At 44.9% G+C, this 18,388-nt stretch overlaps 1 protein-coding gene across 2 annotated transcripts in view; it reads right to left on the bottom strand.

Moving 5' to 3' along the window:
* Positions 1-697: 697 nt before the first annotated feature.
* rps6ka5 (ribosomal protein S6 kinase, polypeptide 5) overlaps positions 698-18,388 on the bottom strand; it is a 265,478-nt gene continuing 247,787 nt past the window's right edge. Inside the window, exons 14-17 of one of the 2 annotated variants that reach the window (XM_069915896.1) lie at positions 12,337-12,528; positions 9,540-9,699; positions 5,311-5,474; positions 698-953 (exon numbers count right to left, since the gene is read on the bottom strand). In XM_069915896.1, coding sequence (XP_069771997.1) covers positions 714-953; positions 5,311-5,474; positions 9,540-9,699; positions 12,337-12,528 — 756 coding nt within the window. In that variant the 3' untranslated portion in view covers positions 698-713. Of the gene's footprint in view, positions 954-5,310; positions 5,475-9,539; positions 9,700-12,336; positions 12,529-18,388 lie in introns of those variants that run through there. The other variant, XM_069915897.1, reaches the window with a different exon arrangement.

Below are 18,388 nucleotides of genomic sequence, written 5' to 3'. Positions count from 1 at the left end.
TAAACTCAGCATGTTCATCTTACCTTGAATCCTTTTGGGCCTGTACAACAGTAATAGGTTCTTTGAAAAATGTACCTGATAGATGTTTGCATACTGCAGCCATTCTTTCACACTTAAAAAACACACCGAGTAAAGTAACTAAAAGCCCTTTGAGTGCCAGGTTTGCTGATTCCATTTTCCACACTGTATGAAGATCTTTGAATTGTTTAAAAGAAAACAATCCCTTTCCCAATATACAGAATGTTACACAGAAATCAAAGCACAGGAACAGGCTCCCAGCAAGCTGCCCCCTCCTCCCCTCTTGCTTCACCCTTCTGTTCTGTACTTCCTCATGTACTGAGGTGTTTTGTCCTTAAAATTCCATGAGGTAGCATGTTCACCATTCTTGACACTCTTTGGGTTACAAAGTTTCTCCCGAAACTTCTTCCTGGATTTACGAACTTGGATCTTGTATTTAATGATCCCCTTGTTCTGGGTTCCCCAGAGAAAACTGGTCAATCAATTTTGCAGGAAAACGCAGAACTACTTAATACCTGTGTGTATAGATATATACATACACACACCACATGTGTTTTTGAATAAATAAATATCACAAAGTGCATAGGAGGGATAGGAGTAAAAACATATGTGGTCCTCAAAGGGTTAAATGGGTGATTTAAAAAAAAAGTAAAGCATGATTTTTTTTTAAATTGTGAAAGAGGGACTGTAGCAGCTTAGTCGGAGAACTGGAAGATACTGTCCGGGTTGCTGCTGTCCACTGGGATGTTTGGCTGCATCATCTTGGTTGGGGTGCTCTTGCCATGGGATTGAGAAGAGGAGGAGTGGGAACTTTCACTAGAACTGCTCCGCGTCTCGGTGCTAGTGCTGGTTTTCTTCATCTTGCGCCTTTTTGCCAGCGGTGCCTTGTCCACATTCTGAAGGCAGAAGCCCTCTCTTTTGCACTTGTTGAAGGCCTGTGATTGGGGCCAAGTAATAGTGAGAGAGGAGCAAACATGAGGGATTCACCTCATTAGGCATGTAAAACATCTTCGCGAACTGCACCATCCCGGCAACGTGCAAGAAAATAGCGCCACCAAAATGTCACAGCACAAAAAGGCAATCAAGTCCCTTGGGGTGAAAGACAAAAGTCTGCAGGTGCTGTGACTAGTAAAAACACAAAAATCCTGGCAGGACTCAGCTTGTCTTTTCAGCATCCAGACCAGCTGAGTTCCTCCAGTATTTTGGTGCATTTTTTATCAAATCCATCAGGCCTCATGATGAGATGTAACCTGGGATTGACTATAGGAGGTAAAGGAAGAGATTGATTTGTAGTGTTGCTTGCCACAGGTGAAGTATTAGGTGGCTGGAGTAGTTGGAAAGATGGTATTAATTAATTAATCAGAGCTAGTTAGCATGACTTTTAATACATATTGCACAGTAACAGGCTCTTCTGGCCCACGATGCTGTGCTGCCCCAAATACACCAATTAATCTACAATCCCTGACATTTTGAAGGGTGGGAGGAAACCGCAGCACCCAGAGGAAACCCACGCAGACTCACAGAGGACATACAACTCCTTATGACAATAACTAGAGGACGTACATTTTAAGTGGGGCGGAGGTGGGTTGGGTGAGGCTTTTCTGCTCAGATCGTGCTAGATGCATGGAAAGGGTTGCCAAGGGAAGTAGTGGAAACCGATATATTAATAGTATTTAAGTAGATACAGGAGTATGCAATAGAATGAAAGGGTTTGAATTACGTACAGACAGATAAGATTTAGTTTAATTGGGCATCATGTTCAGTGCAGCTATCGTTGGCCCAAGGGCTTGTTTCTGTGCTGTACTGTTGTATGTTCTGTGTAAAGCAAGTTGGATCCAAAATTTTGGCTTGGCAATAGGCAGGGTGCAACGATGAGACAATCAGTGTGATCAGCAAAATCACCTCCCCCTCTCTGACCATCCGCACAGGGGCACTGCGAGGCTGCGTGCTCAGTCCCCTGCTCTATGCCTTGTGTAGCTAAGTTCAGCCAAAACAACCTATAAAGTCACTGATGACACCACCGTTCTTGCTGAGTGAGAGGAAATGGTTACAGGTTGGAGATCAAGAACCTGGTTGGGTGGTGCCAGAACAACAATCTTTCTCTCAATGTCACCAAGACCGAGGCAAAAGACCACTTACTTGACCATATTGGTGGGATGGAGGTGGAGAGGGTCAGAACTTTCTAGTTCTTGGGAATCCATAATTCAGAAGACCTTCAGGAGCCAGCACATTGAGACAAACATGAAGAAGGCACACTAACACATCTACTTTCTAAGGAGTGGGGGAAGATTTGGTATGCTGTCAGATCACACTTCTACAGGTGAACTGTGTAAGTATATTGATTGGCTGCATTGCACCCTGGCTTGGCAATTTAAGTGCCCAGGAACCCAGAAGGCTGTAGAAGGTAGCAAATGTAGCCAGGTGCATCACAGGCTCCGACCTCCCATCCATCTCAAGAAAGCAACCCATTTCATAAAAGACCCCTGTTGTCTTGGTCACAGCCTCTTCTCACTGCTCTCTTTGGACAGAAGGTACAGAAGCCTGTCTTCACAATGCAGGTCACTCTTTTAGCACGGGGATTACGGTGAATATTTATTACCTATCTATCAACCTTGTATTATTTTAATTCAATTAGATTAACTATAGTTTGTCATCACAATTACCCGTCTGGCTGCAGCTAGTGAGAATTTCAGAGTGTATTTACGATGAACATGATAGTAAATTCATAATCACTAAGTGAGATCCTTCCTTTTTTCCCCAATGTACTTGGATATGAACGTGGAAGCTATGACTTGGAGGTGAGTAGATTAAACAAAATTAGCTTAGAGGTTAGTGCAACGCTCTCACAGGGCCAGCAACCCGGCTGAGAATCTGGCATTGTCCAGAAGGTGTTTGTATGTCCTCCCCATGTCTGCATGTGTTTTCTCCAGGTGCTCCGGTGTCCTTTCACCTTCCAAAATGTACGGAGTTGTAGGTTAATGTGCGTGCAATTGGGTGGCATGAGTTTACGTGGCCGGAATAGGCTTCTAACCTGCTATAAATAAAGTTAAAAAAAATCATTGTCTTAGACTACAGGGTGATATTGAAGAGTTAGTGAGATGGGCAGAGCAATGGCAGATGGAACTTAATCCTGAAAAGTATGAGATGAAGCATTTTGGGAGAATACCCAATGAATGGGAGAGGTCTCATCTCGAAGCGTAAAACCCCTGGTATCCGACACCTATGGGGATTGATAGATGCTGGATAAGTGAATTTTCCGGTTGCTTGAGGTTGCGTTTTGCGTGGATTGGCAAACTAATGATGAGGCGTGTGCCAATTTTAAACTTTCGGTTTTTTTTTAAACATTTATTTTTCCCAATTTCATTTGCTGCTTTCTTGAGGCTGTTGGTTGCTTAAATTCCAGATAACAGGGGTTTTACTGTATTGAGGTAGAAGGACCTTGATGTACGAGGTCAAGGATCCATGAGGGCACATAACATGGGGATGGCAGCATACAGGATTCTTGCCTTCGTTAGCTGGGTGACAGAAAGTAAATGCTTGGAGATTATTGCACAACTTTATAAAGCATTGGCTCGGCCACCACTGAGGTACTGTGTACAGTTCCCGTTCTCATACAATAGAAAAAAAATTGCTTCTCTCTCCTATTGTTAGGGACATCAGGAAATGTTTATGGCAACTCTTTGCTTGCCTTAAGGCAGGCAAAAATTAAAATATATCATGTATATTACATTTTTAATGTATTATTACATGACACTAAAAGGAACCTTGAACCGTGTTTAATATACATGAGGCTGCTGGATAGTGGTTGTCAATTGTGGGCAAGAAGGATCTATTCTGTGCTGTACAACTCCATCAGCAGATGCTGAGATGCTTGGGGAGGAGAGGTGATGTGAGTTGGTGTAGAGATGGCGATGATGGGATGGCGAGGGAAAATGAGGAGCAGAATTAATCTGCACTTGGAAAGGCCGGGATTAATCAAAGGTAGTTAACACGGACGTCCTGCTTTGCGGAAACTGCCAAAATGTTTGGCCTGGAAGTCAGCCTGAAGAAAACTGAGGTCCTCCATCAGCCAGCTCCCCACCATGACTACCAGCCCCCCCACATCTCCATCGGGCACACAAAACTCAAAACGGTCAACCAGTTTACCTATCTCGGCTGCACCATTTCATCAGATGCAAGGATCGACAATGAGATAGACAACAGACTCGCCAAGGCAAATAGCGCCTTTGGAAGACTACACAAAAGAGTCTGGAAAAACAACCAACTGAAAAACCTCACAAAGATAAGCGTATACAGAGCCGTTGTCATACCCACACTCCTGTTCGGCTCCGAATCATGGGTCCTCTACCGGCACCACCTACGGCTCCTAGAACGCTTCCACCAGCGTTGTCTCCGCTCCATCCTCAACATCCATTGGAGCGCTCACACCCCTAACGTCGAGGTACTCGAGATGGCAGAGGTCGACAGCATCGAGTCCATGCTGCTGAAGATCCAGCTGCGCTGGATGGGTCACGTCTCCAGAATGGAGGACCATCGCCTTCCCAAGATCGTATTATATGGCGAGCTCTCCACTGGCCACCGTGACAGAGGTGCACCAAAGAAAAGGTACAAGGACTGCCTAAAGAAATCTCTTGGTGCCTGCCACATTGACCACCGCCAGTGGGCTGATAACGCCTCAAACCGTGCATCTTGGCGCCTCACAGTTTGGCGGGCAGCAGCCTCCTTTGAAGAAGACCGCAGAGCCCACCTCACTGACAAAAGGCAAAGGAGGAAAAACCCAACACCCAACCCCAACCAACCAATTTTCCCTTGCAACCGCTGCAATCGTGTCTGCCTGTCCCGCATCGGACTGGTCAGCCACAAACGAGCCTGCAGCTGACGTGGACTTTTTTACCCCCTCCATAAATCTTCGTCCGCGAAGCCAAGCCAAAGAAGACTAGGGGGAACATCCTGCCTGGCTAATTTGATTGAATTTTGGGACCAGAGCTGCTGAAATAAGGGAGGGGCAGAGGAAATTAGGGATCAACATGACACTAAAATTGCAGATTTTCAGGCAGAATGTGGGGCTGCAGGAAGTCACAGTGATGTAATAAAGTGCAACCGTTGACCAATGTGAATAAAAGATTAGAGTTTTAAAACTGAGATCTTACTGAATTTTTAATCAAAATAGGTTTCAACAAGTGGAGTCAACTTTCATAGCGACAGTAATATCTTGGGAGCATTATTTACGTAAAAGGCACTATGGAAATGCAGCTTATAGAAGCAAAAGAAATTTAGCAGGGGCTTCCTTACATGAAAGGTTGCTTTGACATAGGTGTGGACAGAAACTCCTGAGGAACCAAGAATGTCTGGAGTCATCAGTGGGTTGGATGATAACTGGCTGCCATCCTGAAGCCATTCGTTGAAACGTAGGCTCGACATCTTAATCCGTTTGTTTGGGTCCACAGTTAGGAGCCCTGAAAGTGAAGAAAAAAATGCAAATAAGTCCTATAAATCCCACTGCCAGGGCAAAGCCCAACATAAATGAGAGAAACACCACCTCCCCTGTTTGGCCTCCTCTATATCGGAGAGACTGGACGCAGACTGGGAGATCCTTTCGTTCAGCATCTTTGTTCTATCCGCTGCAGTAAAAGGAACCTTCCAGTGGCCAACCATTTCAATTCCACACCCCATGGCCACGCCGACATGTTTGCCCATTGCCTCGTGCATTGCCTAACTGAGGCTCCTCACAAATGGAAGAAACAATATCTCATATTCTGTCTGGGCACTCTCCAACAAGATGGCATCAACACCGACCTCCAGTTTCCGTTAGGCCCCTCCCCTGTCTCACCTCTCTCTCTGTCTCCTTTTCTCCCTCCCTACCCTCTTCTCTCTCCATTCAGAGAGCTACCCACTCACTCTATCACTTCTCAGTGTATTACAGTTCTGCCCTCCCATCATATCCACCTATGACCTCTTGCCTGTTGGCTTGTGCTCCTCCCCCACCCCTTCTTCCCTCTGAACCTCTCTTCTCCTCACCTTTTTATTCAGTTTACCTCCTTTTTGCTCATACCTTGACGAAGGGCTCATGCTCAAAATGTTGGTTACCCTTCACTTCCTGTAGATGCTGTATGACCTGCTGAGTTTCTCCAGCACTTTTGTGTATTGCACTACAATCACAGCGTCTACCTACTTTTCTTTATAACCTCATACTCTGCCTTGGTAGTCTACAATCCAATGGTATGAACAGAGAACTTTCTAATTTCAACTATGTTCCCACCTCCCTCCTTCTGCTCTCCCTCTGGTCCATCCATTTTTGATCTGCTTCCGATAACTCCCTAGGATTCCTCCCCATTCCTATTCTGTGAATTTTGTTTCTTTCTTTTTCAATATTTTTATTAACATTGAAATTCCACATCCAAAAGTACTGAGTACATACGGATATATGTTAAAATTCAAAAAGCTACATTACACTTAAATCATATCATTTCATCCAAGGTGCTCTACATTTTAATCAAACAAATTATATTGTATTGATATTATATTCTTTTATTATAAAAACCCCTTCTGTGTCTCGACGAAGGGCTCCAATCCAAAACATGGACTGAAGCAGCTCAACCCGCTGAGTTCCTTTTTTGCCACAGACTCCAGCCACTGCAGTCTGTCACGTCTGTAGCTCCTCCTCATGCACTCTATAGTCTGTCTCCACTCTAAATCCCAATGTAGGATTTAGACCCCAGAATCTGACAACTGGACATCACACATGACTGTCTGCACCATTGCTAAGTCAATTTTTCTTGCAGCAGGATAACCGTGAATGTTTATGAACCATCTTTTGTATTTATTTTCTCTTTTTAATTTATTTAAGTATACTATTGTAGTTGCTTTAAACCCGTTCAGCTGCTGCACGCAAGAATGTCAGAATCAGAATTTATGGTCATGAACAAGTCATGAAATATGGTGTTTTGCGGCAGCGACACAGGGCAAACATTCAGATTATAACCATCTTACAACATATAAATAAAAAAAAATAACATTAACACTGCACGGAAAGTAAGGCCGAGCCTTTGCTTCATTGATTATTCAGGAATCTGATGGCAGCGGGGAAAAACTGTCCTGTGCCATTGAGTGCTTTTATTTAGGTTAACTGTACCTTTTTCCCGATGGTAGCAGAGTGACCTGGGTGGTGGGGGTCTTTGAGGATAGAGGCTGCTTTTTTAAGACAGCACCTTATGTAGATGTCCTCGATGGAGTGAAGTCTGGTGCCTGTGATGTTGCAGGCCGAGTTAACAACCCTCTGGAGTTTATTCTTGTCCTGAGAGTTGGTGCTTCCGTACCAGATAGTGATGCAACCAGCTAGAATGCTCTCCACAGTTCACCAGTAGAAGTTTATGAAAGTCTTCGGTGACATACCAAATCCCCTCAAGCACCTCACAAAATATAGCTGCTGGTGAGCTTTCTTGGTGATCAACGTGGAGGCTCCAGGACAGATCCTCGGAGATGTTGACACCCAGGAATTTGAAGGTTTTGATCCTCTCCAACTGGGTTGTGTTCCCCTGACCTGCTTCCTGAAGTTCACAATCATCTCCTTGGTTTTACTGATGTTGACCGCAAGGTTGTTGTTGTTGCACTATTAAACGAGCTGATCTATCTCCCTCCTGTACGCTTCCTCATTGCCGTTTGTGATTCTGCCGAACCGGTTAACATTCTGTGAATGTTGGTTCATTGTGCAATGTATATGAAAATATTATTATTAATTCCTCCCTCCCACCTCCACAGATGCAACATGACCCACTGAGGTCCTCCAGCAGTTTCATTTTGCTCCCGATTCCAGCAGTCTTGTGTCAACTACATTTTAATACTGACACAATTCACCAGATTCCAATCAATATCAGGAGAGAGGAACAGCAGGGCTGGTGTTTGAGTTGCTGGCTATTCAGAGAGTTTACAAAAAAAAATCCCGTTTGGCACAAAACCTTTATTTCCTCAAAAAGGAATCACTGCAAATAGGCAGGCAGAATGCCAAAAGTTAGATACTCAACTCCTTCAGGGAAGAGGTACAAGGGTTAAGTCCAATCAATTCAGCCATGATCAGTGTTAGATCCTCAACTCCTTCAGGGAAGAGGCACAAGGGTTAAGTCCAATCAATTCAGCCATGATCAATGTTAGATACTCAACTCCTTCAGGGAAGAAGTACAAGGGTTAAGTCCAATCAATTCAGCCATGATCAGTGTTAGATCCTCAACTCCTTCAGGGAAGAGGCACAAGGGTTAAGTCCAATCAATTCAGCCATGATCAACGTTAGATACTCAACTCCTTCAGGGAAGAAGTACAAGGGTTAAGTCCAATCAATTCAGCCATGATCAGTGTTAGATCCTCAACTCCTTCAGGGAAGAGGCACAAGGGTTAAGTCCAATCAATTCAGCCATGATCAATGTTAGATACTCAACTCCTTCAGGGAAGAAGTACAAGGGTTAAGTCCAATCAATTCAGCCATGATCAGTGTTAGATCCTCAACTCCTTCAGGGAAGAGGCACAAGGGTTAAGTCCAATCAATTCAGCCATGATCAACGTTAGATACTCAACTCCTTCAGGGAAGAGGTACAAGGGTTAAGTCCAATCAATTCAGCCATGATCAATGTTAGATACTCAACTCCTTCAGGGAAGAGGTACAAGGGTTAAGTCCAATCAATTCAGGCATGATCAATGTTTTTTTGTTAAGTATCAGCATTAATATATTCTTTAAAAAAAATTGGGAAGAATGAAATCCAAAACGCGGACTGTTTATTGCTTTCTATTAACGTTGAGTTCCTTCAGCATATTGCGTGTTGTTAGATCCTATTTACGGTTCTCAGGCAGGGAGATGGCTCTGTTGAATTTATCCAGAAGGTGGCAGGCAGTGTCAGTGACTGATGAGTGAGGGAGATAGACAATGCAGTGAAGGAAAGATAACAAAAACATCGATCTGGATTCCTTTAAACATGCACCAGTTACTCTGTGCTGTGACCTACTAACCTTGTGTTGTGATTCTCTAAAGATTTTACTCAATGAATCAGCACGCTATAATTTCATGTAATTTCTCAACTTAACATTAAAAATTCTTATATTTAAATTCAAAATTAGAATCTAACACAAAAACAAAACTGGAGCCTCGTAAATTAGGAGAGGGCATAAGTTGGGCAGGGATCAGCTGTTTTTCTACACTGTGGAAATGTTAAAACACTAGAGAGCACAGACTTCAGGTGAGAGGGTGAAAGGTTTATGATGCCGATAAGATAAAATGTTTCAGGGGTGTTTAGGGCACATGAACAGGCAGGTAATGGAGATAGGGAGCATGTGCAGGCATAAGGGATGTTAGATTGGCATCATGGTTGGCACAGACATGATAGGCTGAAGGGCTCATTCCGGTGCTGTTCAATGTTTCTCCCTTCACAAATGCTGAAATATCTCCAGCGTTGTGTTCTGAGGGAGGAATCCACAAACGAGTAGTGATGAAGAGGGAGGAGAGAGGTACAAAACGCAAGTCCACTGCCCAATCTCACCTTGAATCAGTTCCTTGGCCTCTTGCGAGACATTTCTCCAGGCTTCCCCTTCAAACGAGAAGTCCCCTTGCTTTATCTTTTTCATGATTTCTTCTGCACTTGTGGAAGTCAACGTCTGTTCCTCACACTGGAATGGAACCTTGCCCGATAACATGGTGTACTGCCAGAGGGAGTAACAGGCAGGAATAGAAACTCATCAGGTTTGGAAGGAAGGATGATTTTCTTTCCTCTGATGTGTGGATTTAGGTTTGTGGCAATATGTGTAAGGAAAACCCCATTTTATTTTGGGTGTATAATATGGTTTGACTTTAAACAACTGGCTTTGTGTACAATATATATCATTAGGGAATACAATTTTAGCTCGTAGAATCCAAGTATCGGAACCGGGATTCAAGAGGGCACTAAAGGCAAGAAGGGCTCCTGAAGGGCCTCAGGCACCGAAGGCTTCCTGATTTTATCAGACATTTGGATCTGGAGCTAGGGTGGCTAATGGATGGCACAGGACACTGTTCTCAGCAGGGTAATGGGGCAGAGGAGTTTAAACCTCTTGATTTCTCAGAACAGAGTCCACACTGAGAGTGGCTACAGCACTGAAGAGAGCAGAGCTCTGGTAAGATCTGGTTCCTTTCACACCCCACCCCCCTCTTCTCTGATACATCTGGTTCCATCCACATCCCCGCTCTGGTAGATCTCATTCCATTCCACCGCCTAATCTGGTAGATTTGGTTCCAACCCCACCCTCTGCTCTGGTAGATCTAGTTCCAACCTCATCCCCTGCTCTGGTAGATCTAGTTTCAACCTCATCCCCTGTTCTGGTAGATTTGGTTCCAATCCCACCCTCTGCTCTGGTAGATTTGGTTCCAAGCTCATCCCCTGCTCTGGAAGATCTAGTTCCAAACTCAACCCCTGCTCTGGTAGATCTAGTTCCTACCTCATCCCCTGCTCTGGTAGATTTGGTTCCAATCCCACCCTCTGCTCTGGTAAATCTGGTTCCAACCCCACCCTCTGCTCTGGTAGATTTGATTCCAACCCCACCCTCTGCTCTGGTAGATTTGATTCCAACCCCACCCTCTGCTCTGGTAGATCTAGTTCCAACCTCATCCCCTGCTCTGGTAGATCTAATTCCAACCTCATCCCCTGCTCTGGTAGATCTAGTTCCAACCTCATCCCCTGCTCTGGTAGATTTGGTTCCAACCCCACCCTCTGCTCTGGTAGATTTGATTCCAACCCCACCCTCTGCTCTGGTAGATCTAGTTCCAACCTCATCCCCTGCTCTGGTAGATCTAGTTCCAACCTCATCCCCTGCTCTGGTAGATCTAGTTCCAACCTTATCCCCTGTTCTGGTAGATCTAGTTCCAACCTCATCCCCTGCTCTGGTAGATTTGGTTCCAACCCCACCCTCTGCTCTGGTAGATCTGGTTTCAACCCCACCCTCTGCTCTGGTAGATCTAGTTCCAACCTCATCCCCTGCTCTGGTAGATCTAGTTCCAACCTCATCCCCTGCTCTGGTAGATCTAGTTCCAACCTCATCCCCTGCTCTGGTAGATTTGATTCCAATCCCATCCTCTGCTCTGGTAGATCTGGTTCCAACACCATCCTCTGCTCTGGTAGATTTGGTTCCAACCCCACCCTCTGCTCTGGTAGATCTGGTTTCAACCCCACCCTCTGCTCTGGTAGATCTAGTTCCAACCTCATCCCCTGCTCTGGTAGATCTAGTTCCAACCTCATCCCCTGCTCTGGTAGATTTGATTCCAATCCCATCCTCTGCTCTGGTAGATCTGGTTCCAACACCATCCTCTGCTCTGGTAGATCTGGTTCCAACACCATCCTCTGCTCTGGTAGATTTAGTTCCAACCCCACCCTCCACTCTGATAGATTTGGTTCCATCCACACCCCCACTGGTAGATCTGGTTCTATTTCTTCCTTCCACCCCCCCCACACTCTGGTAGATATGACCATCCACCCCCACCCCCACTGGTAGATCTTGTCTCACTCCACCCCCATTGGTAGATTGGGTTCCACTCCATCCCTACTCTGATAGAACTGGTTCCACCCCACCCCCAATGACAGATCCATCCTGGTAGATCAGGGTTCCACTCCATCCCTACTCTGATAGATCTGGTTCCACCCCACCCCCAATGACAGATCCATCCTGGTAGATCAGGGTTCCACTCCATCCCTACTCTGATAGATCTGGTTCCACCCCACCCCCAATGACAGATCCATCCTGGTAGATCAGGGTTCCACTCCATCCCTACTCTGATAGATCTGGTTCTACCCCACCCCCAATGACAGATCCATGCTGGTAGATCAGGGTTCCACTCCATCCCTACTCTGATAGATCTGGTTCCACCCCACCCCCAATGACAGATCCATCCAGGTAGATCAGGGTTCCACTCCATCCCTACTCTGATAGATCTGGTTCCACCCCACTCCCAATGACAGATCCATCCTGGTAGATCAGGGTTCCACTCCATCCCTACTCCGATAGATCTGGTTCCACCCCACCCCTAATTACAGATCCATTCTGGTAGATCAGGGTTCCATGCCCAGCCCCAAACTCGTGATATTCACGAATATCAGGGTATTTTTTTTTTAGCCAAGTTGTAACACATTCAGGGCATTGATGCTCCACCACAATCAGTAGAGAATGTTAAATCTACAATGCATTTTTAAAAGCAAAATAATAGGGGCAAGGATGTGGGTTGATGCATCTATTCCTACTTCTGTGCTTTAAATGTTCCATGCTGCCCTGTTTTAGTGTTTCTAATCAGCCTTGGACTTGGCATCAACTCACCAAGATTACGCCTAAACTCCACAGATCGCAGGATTCGTCGTAACCATCATCCTTCAGGAGCTCGGGAGCTGCGTAATGCAGCGTGAAGCACGGAGTCTTCAGCGGCTGATTATCAGGAGGTTTTAAACGTGCAAAACCAAAATCTATGATTTTAATATCCATGCTGTCACTTTCGTCAGCGTACAACAAGTTCTGCAGAAGGAAAGCAGGTGAGAACATTAGGAGATGTTGTTAACCAACAATGACATAATGTTCAGGGAACCAAATTTCCCTTACTGTCACACCTTCCTGCAATGTTTAATGTTCTTTCAAAAGATGACATTATATAAACTATAATAGAAGATTTTTTTTTTGTCTCTCTAAAAACCAACAGTCCGTTTAAAGTATTAATTACATCAGTGATTTTGGATTCAAAATATTATTATAAACATCTAGTTATTTTAGAGCAGGGATGGCCAACCTTTTAATTTTTTAATTTAGATATACAGCATGGTAACAGGCCAATTCGGTCCATGAATACATAGCAGGGGTATAGGTTAGTTGGGCAGTATGGACCTGTGGCCTGAAAAGGCCTGTTATCCTGATGTATGTCTAAATTGAAAATGGTTGACCCCCCCCCCCACCGCCCCCACCGTTTTAGTGTGTGTAAAAATGCGAAGTGGATAATTCTGAAGTGATTTGAGCAGCATTTCATTTACACTTGTGAGTTTAATGTGATAATTTTAATTTACTAGCATGAATGCCAAACCGCACTGAATATTGCCAACTCTACCATTCCACAGCACTTCCCAATGGTTCAGCATACAGCACAAACCCACCCTCAGTCTAACGCAACACATTGTCAGCAGACCATGCAGGTTTGGCTGGGAAGATGGCTCATGAGATCTAATGACTCACTTATTAACTATTCTTTTACATTTGTGATCTCTTTTTCAGTCGTGGTATATTGTGGTAATTGAACGTTTGTAGCGGCTACTACGGTAGAGCTACTAAAGAAATTCAAACACATGCCAGAGTAGTCAACTCAAGACTGGTTTATTGAAGCTTTACAAGCAGCTTTTGTTCCCTGCCTGTCCCAGGCTCCACGGGACAAGGTGGGACCTTGTTAAGGGACAGCTGCTGGTCGATGGGACCAGCAGATTTAAATTGAGAGACTGCCTTTCAGCAGGGGACCCAGCTGATCAACGTGCCGTCCCTTGGCACTTAGTACCGCTAGCATGCCAGCCCTTAGCTAAGTCCGTGCACTGCACTGACGGTGGCGGTTCGCATTACCTTGCTCGGTCCGCTACACAGCCGCTACAAGTTCAGATTTATTCTGAGGTTCATATTTATTATCAGATTTAATACATACAACCCTGAGATTCTTTTTCCTGCGGACCAGGGAAAATCAAGATTAAGATGGGAGGTTGATGGGTGGTGTAAATGGAGTTAAACAAGAAAGCCTGCAGATGCAAAACACAAAACATTCTGGAGAGCAAAGAAATCAAGCAGCATCCACAGGAGGTAAAGAGTAACCAATGTTTTGGGCCTGTGCTCTTTGGCAAGGAATAAACACAAAAGAGGCAGGCACCTGAATAAAAAGCTGGGTAAAGGTTGGGGGGGGGGGGGTCTAACAAGTACGAGGTCATAGATGGTCTGATAGGAGAAGCAAGGGAGGGAAGAGAGTGGGGAGCTTGAGAAAAGGAGACAGCTAGGGAAACAGAGAGACTTTGGGGAAGGTTTAATGGAAATTGGAGGTCAACGTTAATATGCTGTCTGGTTGGAGAGTTCCCAGACAAAATACAAGGTGTTGTTTCTCATCCAATTTCTAGGTAGCCATGATTTGGTAGGGCACAAGGCCATGGATAGACGTCGATGTGGGAATGGTGAGTGAAATTAAAATTATTGTCCACTAGCAAGTCCCTGTTATTGCAGGACAGAGCTGAGGTGTTCAACAAAACAATTTCCCATTCTCTATGATGTAGAGGAGACCACAAAGGGAGCACCGGATGCAGTAGATGAGCCCTGTTTGAGCCCCAAATGGTGATAAGGGAGGAGGTGTGAGCGCAAGTGCAGTATTTCTTGCGGCCACAGGGGTAGGTACCGAGGAGTGATTAGTGGGAATGGATAAGCAACAAGGGAGCCAAAGAGTGAGCAGCCCCTATGGAAAGCAGAAAGGAGAAGGGAATATGTGGGATCACACTGTAGGTGGTGAAAACTACGAAGGATAATATGTATGCGGAGACTGGTGGGGTGATAGGTGAGGACAAGGCGACTCCTGTCCTTATTGCATCTCAGGGCAGAGGGGGTCAGGGCAGATGTGTGAGAAATAGAAGAGGTAAATGGGTAGTTGGAGATAGAGTTGGCTTGTGGGCTGAACTGGTTCCAGTGACTGAAGATAGATGTTCAGAAGAAGCAGGTTTAAGATGAAGGGTGGGCATCAGGATTTTATTTTATGCAACAATGATGAGGACTTGGCATGCATGGCTGATAGGGTTGTGCAAAGAGATTCAACGGTACCTTTCACGAGAGAACTGATGAGAAATGGAGAATACCAAACTGGAAGGTTATGGGAAGAGATGGGAGAATGGGATTAATTGAATTGCTCTTGAGAAGAGCTTGCACAACCTAATGGGCCAACTCTGAGTTTTCAGCCAAATGTAGAGAAAACCTGGTTCTCGATCCAGTCTAACTGAGAAGTGGGGGGTGAGAGGGGGTGGGTTGGGTGGGAAAAAGTGGAAATTCAAATCCAAAAATTCATCAATTTTACGTTCTAATACAAATTAATGCGTGGATTTCTCAAGAACAACAGAAATAATTTCACAAGGTATTTTCAATACTGGAGGACACTGCAGTTATCATGCAATTATCTTGAATGCAGTGAAGATGTAGAATTTAGAAAACTATATAGTATATGCATTGATGCAGTGTCCAGAACAGATTGGACAAGTAAGATTGAACCCATTCAAATCTGTGGTATGCCAGGAAATGCTTCTTTGTATTTTGAACATTATTAAGGGGAGTGGACTTCAAGTCTCCTTCAACCTGCTCTGTCACAGAGAAAATCTGTCTGTGATCTGACCTTGGCTGGCACTTTCCTTTCTACTCCCCATAACCCATGATTCCCTTATAGTCTAAAAAACCACCTGTTTTGACCACGAATGCCAGGTCTCTCGGGAACAGAACTCTAAAGATTCACAATCCATTGAGGGCATAGATATGAATTTGGCAAGCCACAAACAATGTTAACAACAGTTTCTCAGACTGGACGAAGGTGTTCCCCAGGGAAGAGGAGGCATTGCTCTCCTTATTTTATATTAATGATCTGTTCTCAGAGAGTGTCAGCCAAAATTTATATTTTTGTGTATGACGATTCTTGGCAGTATTGTGAATTGTGAAGAGGACAGTGATGGATTGCAGCAGGAGGTTATGAACGAGCTGCTGGAACAGGCAAGAGCTTGGTAGATGAACTTCAACACTGTGAAATGTGAAAAGGTGCTGTTTGGTTGAAACAATGATGAGAAAATTTGGGGAATAAAGGAAACAGCAAGAGTAGAGGGATCTGGAAGTATACATCACCAAAAGGGGTAGGGTAGATTGAGAAAGCTGTTAACGATGCACATACACTTCTGGGCTTTATCAATAGAGACGGAGTAAATTAGAGCAGGGAAATTATGCTAAGGTGTTGCATTTTGGATAAACCAAGAAAGGACATACCACAGTAAATGGTAGGGCACTGAGAAGTGCGGTAGAACAGAGGGAATACATGATTCCCTGAAAGTGGAGTCACAGGTGGATCGGGTTGTAAAGAGAGCTTTTGGCATACAGATAGTCTCCAACATTTGTCCAAGTTCTGTTCCGACTGACCTGTTCCGGTCAGATCTCGAAATGGACATAAGTCGCATGTAGATGACTCCAGACAACATGTTCTTCAATTGGAGCTGCAGCACTTCGTCCACAGCCCAACCCACCTGGCTCTGGAAAGAACTGTTGTCCACCACCACTGGCACCTGACCAGTGCTCACCTCCCCCACCTTAAACACCGGGTCCGCTAATGCCTCCATGGACTAAAAAATAGAACACATTTAACGGCACCAGAGTCTTGATGCCTGTGGCCATTGCCATGTTGGTCAAGCAAAATAAATAGCCCCTGGTTCCCTGGGACCTGATGTGGGATTTTTATATTTACTGTATTTTTTCTTAAATTTATACAGAAATTTTTTTCTCGGTTGTATATACGGATCACATAGGTCGTAAGTAGGGGACCACCTATTTTGGTCATCATAAATCAAAGTATTGAGTATTGGAGTTGGGATGTTATGGTAAAGTTGTATAAGACATTGGTGCGGCCAAGTTTGGAGTATTGTGTGCAGCTTTGATCACCTAACTATTGGAAAGAACATAGAACTCTGCAGCACAGTACAGGCCCTTCGGCCCTCGATATTGTACCGACTCATATATTCCTTAAAAAAAGTACTAGACACTCCCTACCCTGTAACCCTCTATTTTTCTTCCATCCACATGCCTATCTAAGAGTCTCTTAAATACCCCAAACGCTTTTGCCACTTTTCCACCCAACTCTGCATCCTGTCTATATCCTCTTGTAACCTTCAACAACCTTCAGCTATCAGTAAGATAGAAAGAGTGCAGAGAATATTTACTAGGATGTTGCCCAGACTTCAGGAACGGAGGTAATGGAAAGGTTAAGCAGGTTAGGACATTATTTTCTGGAGCGTAGAAGAATGAGGGGAGATTTAAAATATTGAGGGAGTTAGTAAATGTAGGTCAGCTTTTAGAGGGTAAGTGAGATACAAACCAGAGGACATGGGTTAAGAGTGAAATGGGAAAAGTTTAGGGGGAACGTGAGGGGGGAACTTCTTTGTACAGAGAGTGGTGGGAGGGTGGAACAAGTAAATGTGGGCTCAATTTTAACATTTAAGAAGAATCTGGACAGGTACATGGATGGGAGAAGTATGGAGGGCTCTGGACTGGGTGTAGGTCAGTGGGATGAGGCAAAATAAATGGTTCAGCACAGACTAGAAGGGATGAAGAGGCCTGTTTCTGTACTGTAATGTTCTATGGTTCTAAAACATAGGACTGGCCTCAATTGCTGGAGAACTGTGTTCAATTCCTCTTTCTTTTATGGGTCTGGAAAGGATTTACTGACATGGTTCCCAGGATAAGTGGCAACAGTGAAAGGTTAGATAAGAGAGGTTAGGATTGATTTCTTTTATGAGCCAAACGGTGGTGCTGCCAGAGCTCCTGCAATGGCAGCACTCCCACTGGTGCGGACCTGTGAAGAGCGAGGAGAGGAGATACTGTGCTCCTCTGCAGGGTTCTACCGCCCAGCACAACTACCAACAGCTCCATACAGACTTCAAACGACCTATTAAAGGTGCCATCAGTGGTTTACTTTAAAATCCTGCGACAGAAAATGGCAGTGTCTCTGGTTGCCAGCAGTCTTGAGAGGTTGCAGATTCCAGGGAAGTAGAGGATTTGCACAGGGCACCAGGAAAAGTGGAGACCCACCTCCCAGCATTTGAGAAGGAGAAGCAGAGAAGACCACCCTACGGGAAGGTAACCATGGCGGCAGACCAGTGAGGGCTGCTAGTAATTCAAGGAAATGAACCCATGGAGGAGTCACATGATGGAGTAGTGGCCGGTAGGAGAATACCAGCCCTCTCCAGAAAAGAAGAAATAAAGTGAAGAAAATGCAAAGCTCAAGAAACACAAAACACAACAAATAGAAGATAAAGGTGTGGAGAAAAGAAAGAAAATGGCACCTAAGAAGGAAAAACCAAAAACAACGGGAAAAAAAGGAAAGATGCCGGAAGAGAGAGGAGAAGGCCTTACCTGCTTGAAGAAGCAGGGACCCGCCGTGGTCAGAGGAGCCCGCTCCCCGAGGTTAGTGGAGACCTCACAGGGTCGCGACCTCCCGATCGCGGGACTGCAAAAATGGCTCACTGAACCAAACAGAAGTTTGGTTTTCCAACAAGGAAAAGGAAAATGCTGACGGGAGGGGGGCCCAGCTGTGGAGTGAACTTACACAGCGCGACCAGCTGAGAGATGCCCG

This window comes from Narcine bancroftii, chromosome 2 (assembly GCF_036971445.1).
Source record: "Narcine bancroftii isolate sNarBan1 chromosome 2, sNarBan1.hap1, whole genome shotgun sequence".
Classification (NCBI taxonomy): domain Eukaryota; kingdom Metazoa; phylum Chordata; class Chondrichthyes; order Torpediniformes; family Narcinidae; genus Narcine; species Narcine bancroftii.
Note: the sequence above shows the minus strand (reverse complement) of the source record. Positions and strands in the feature narration are given on the sequence as shown.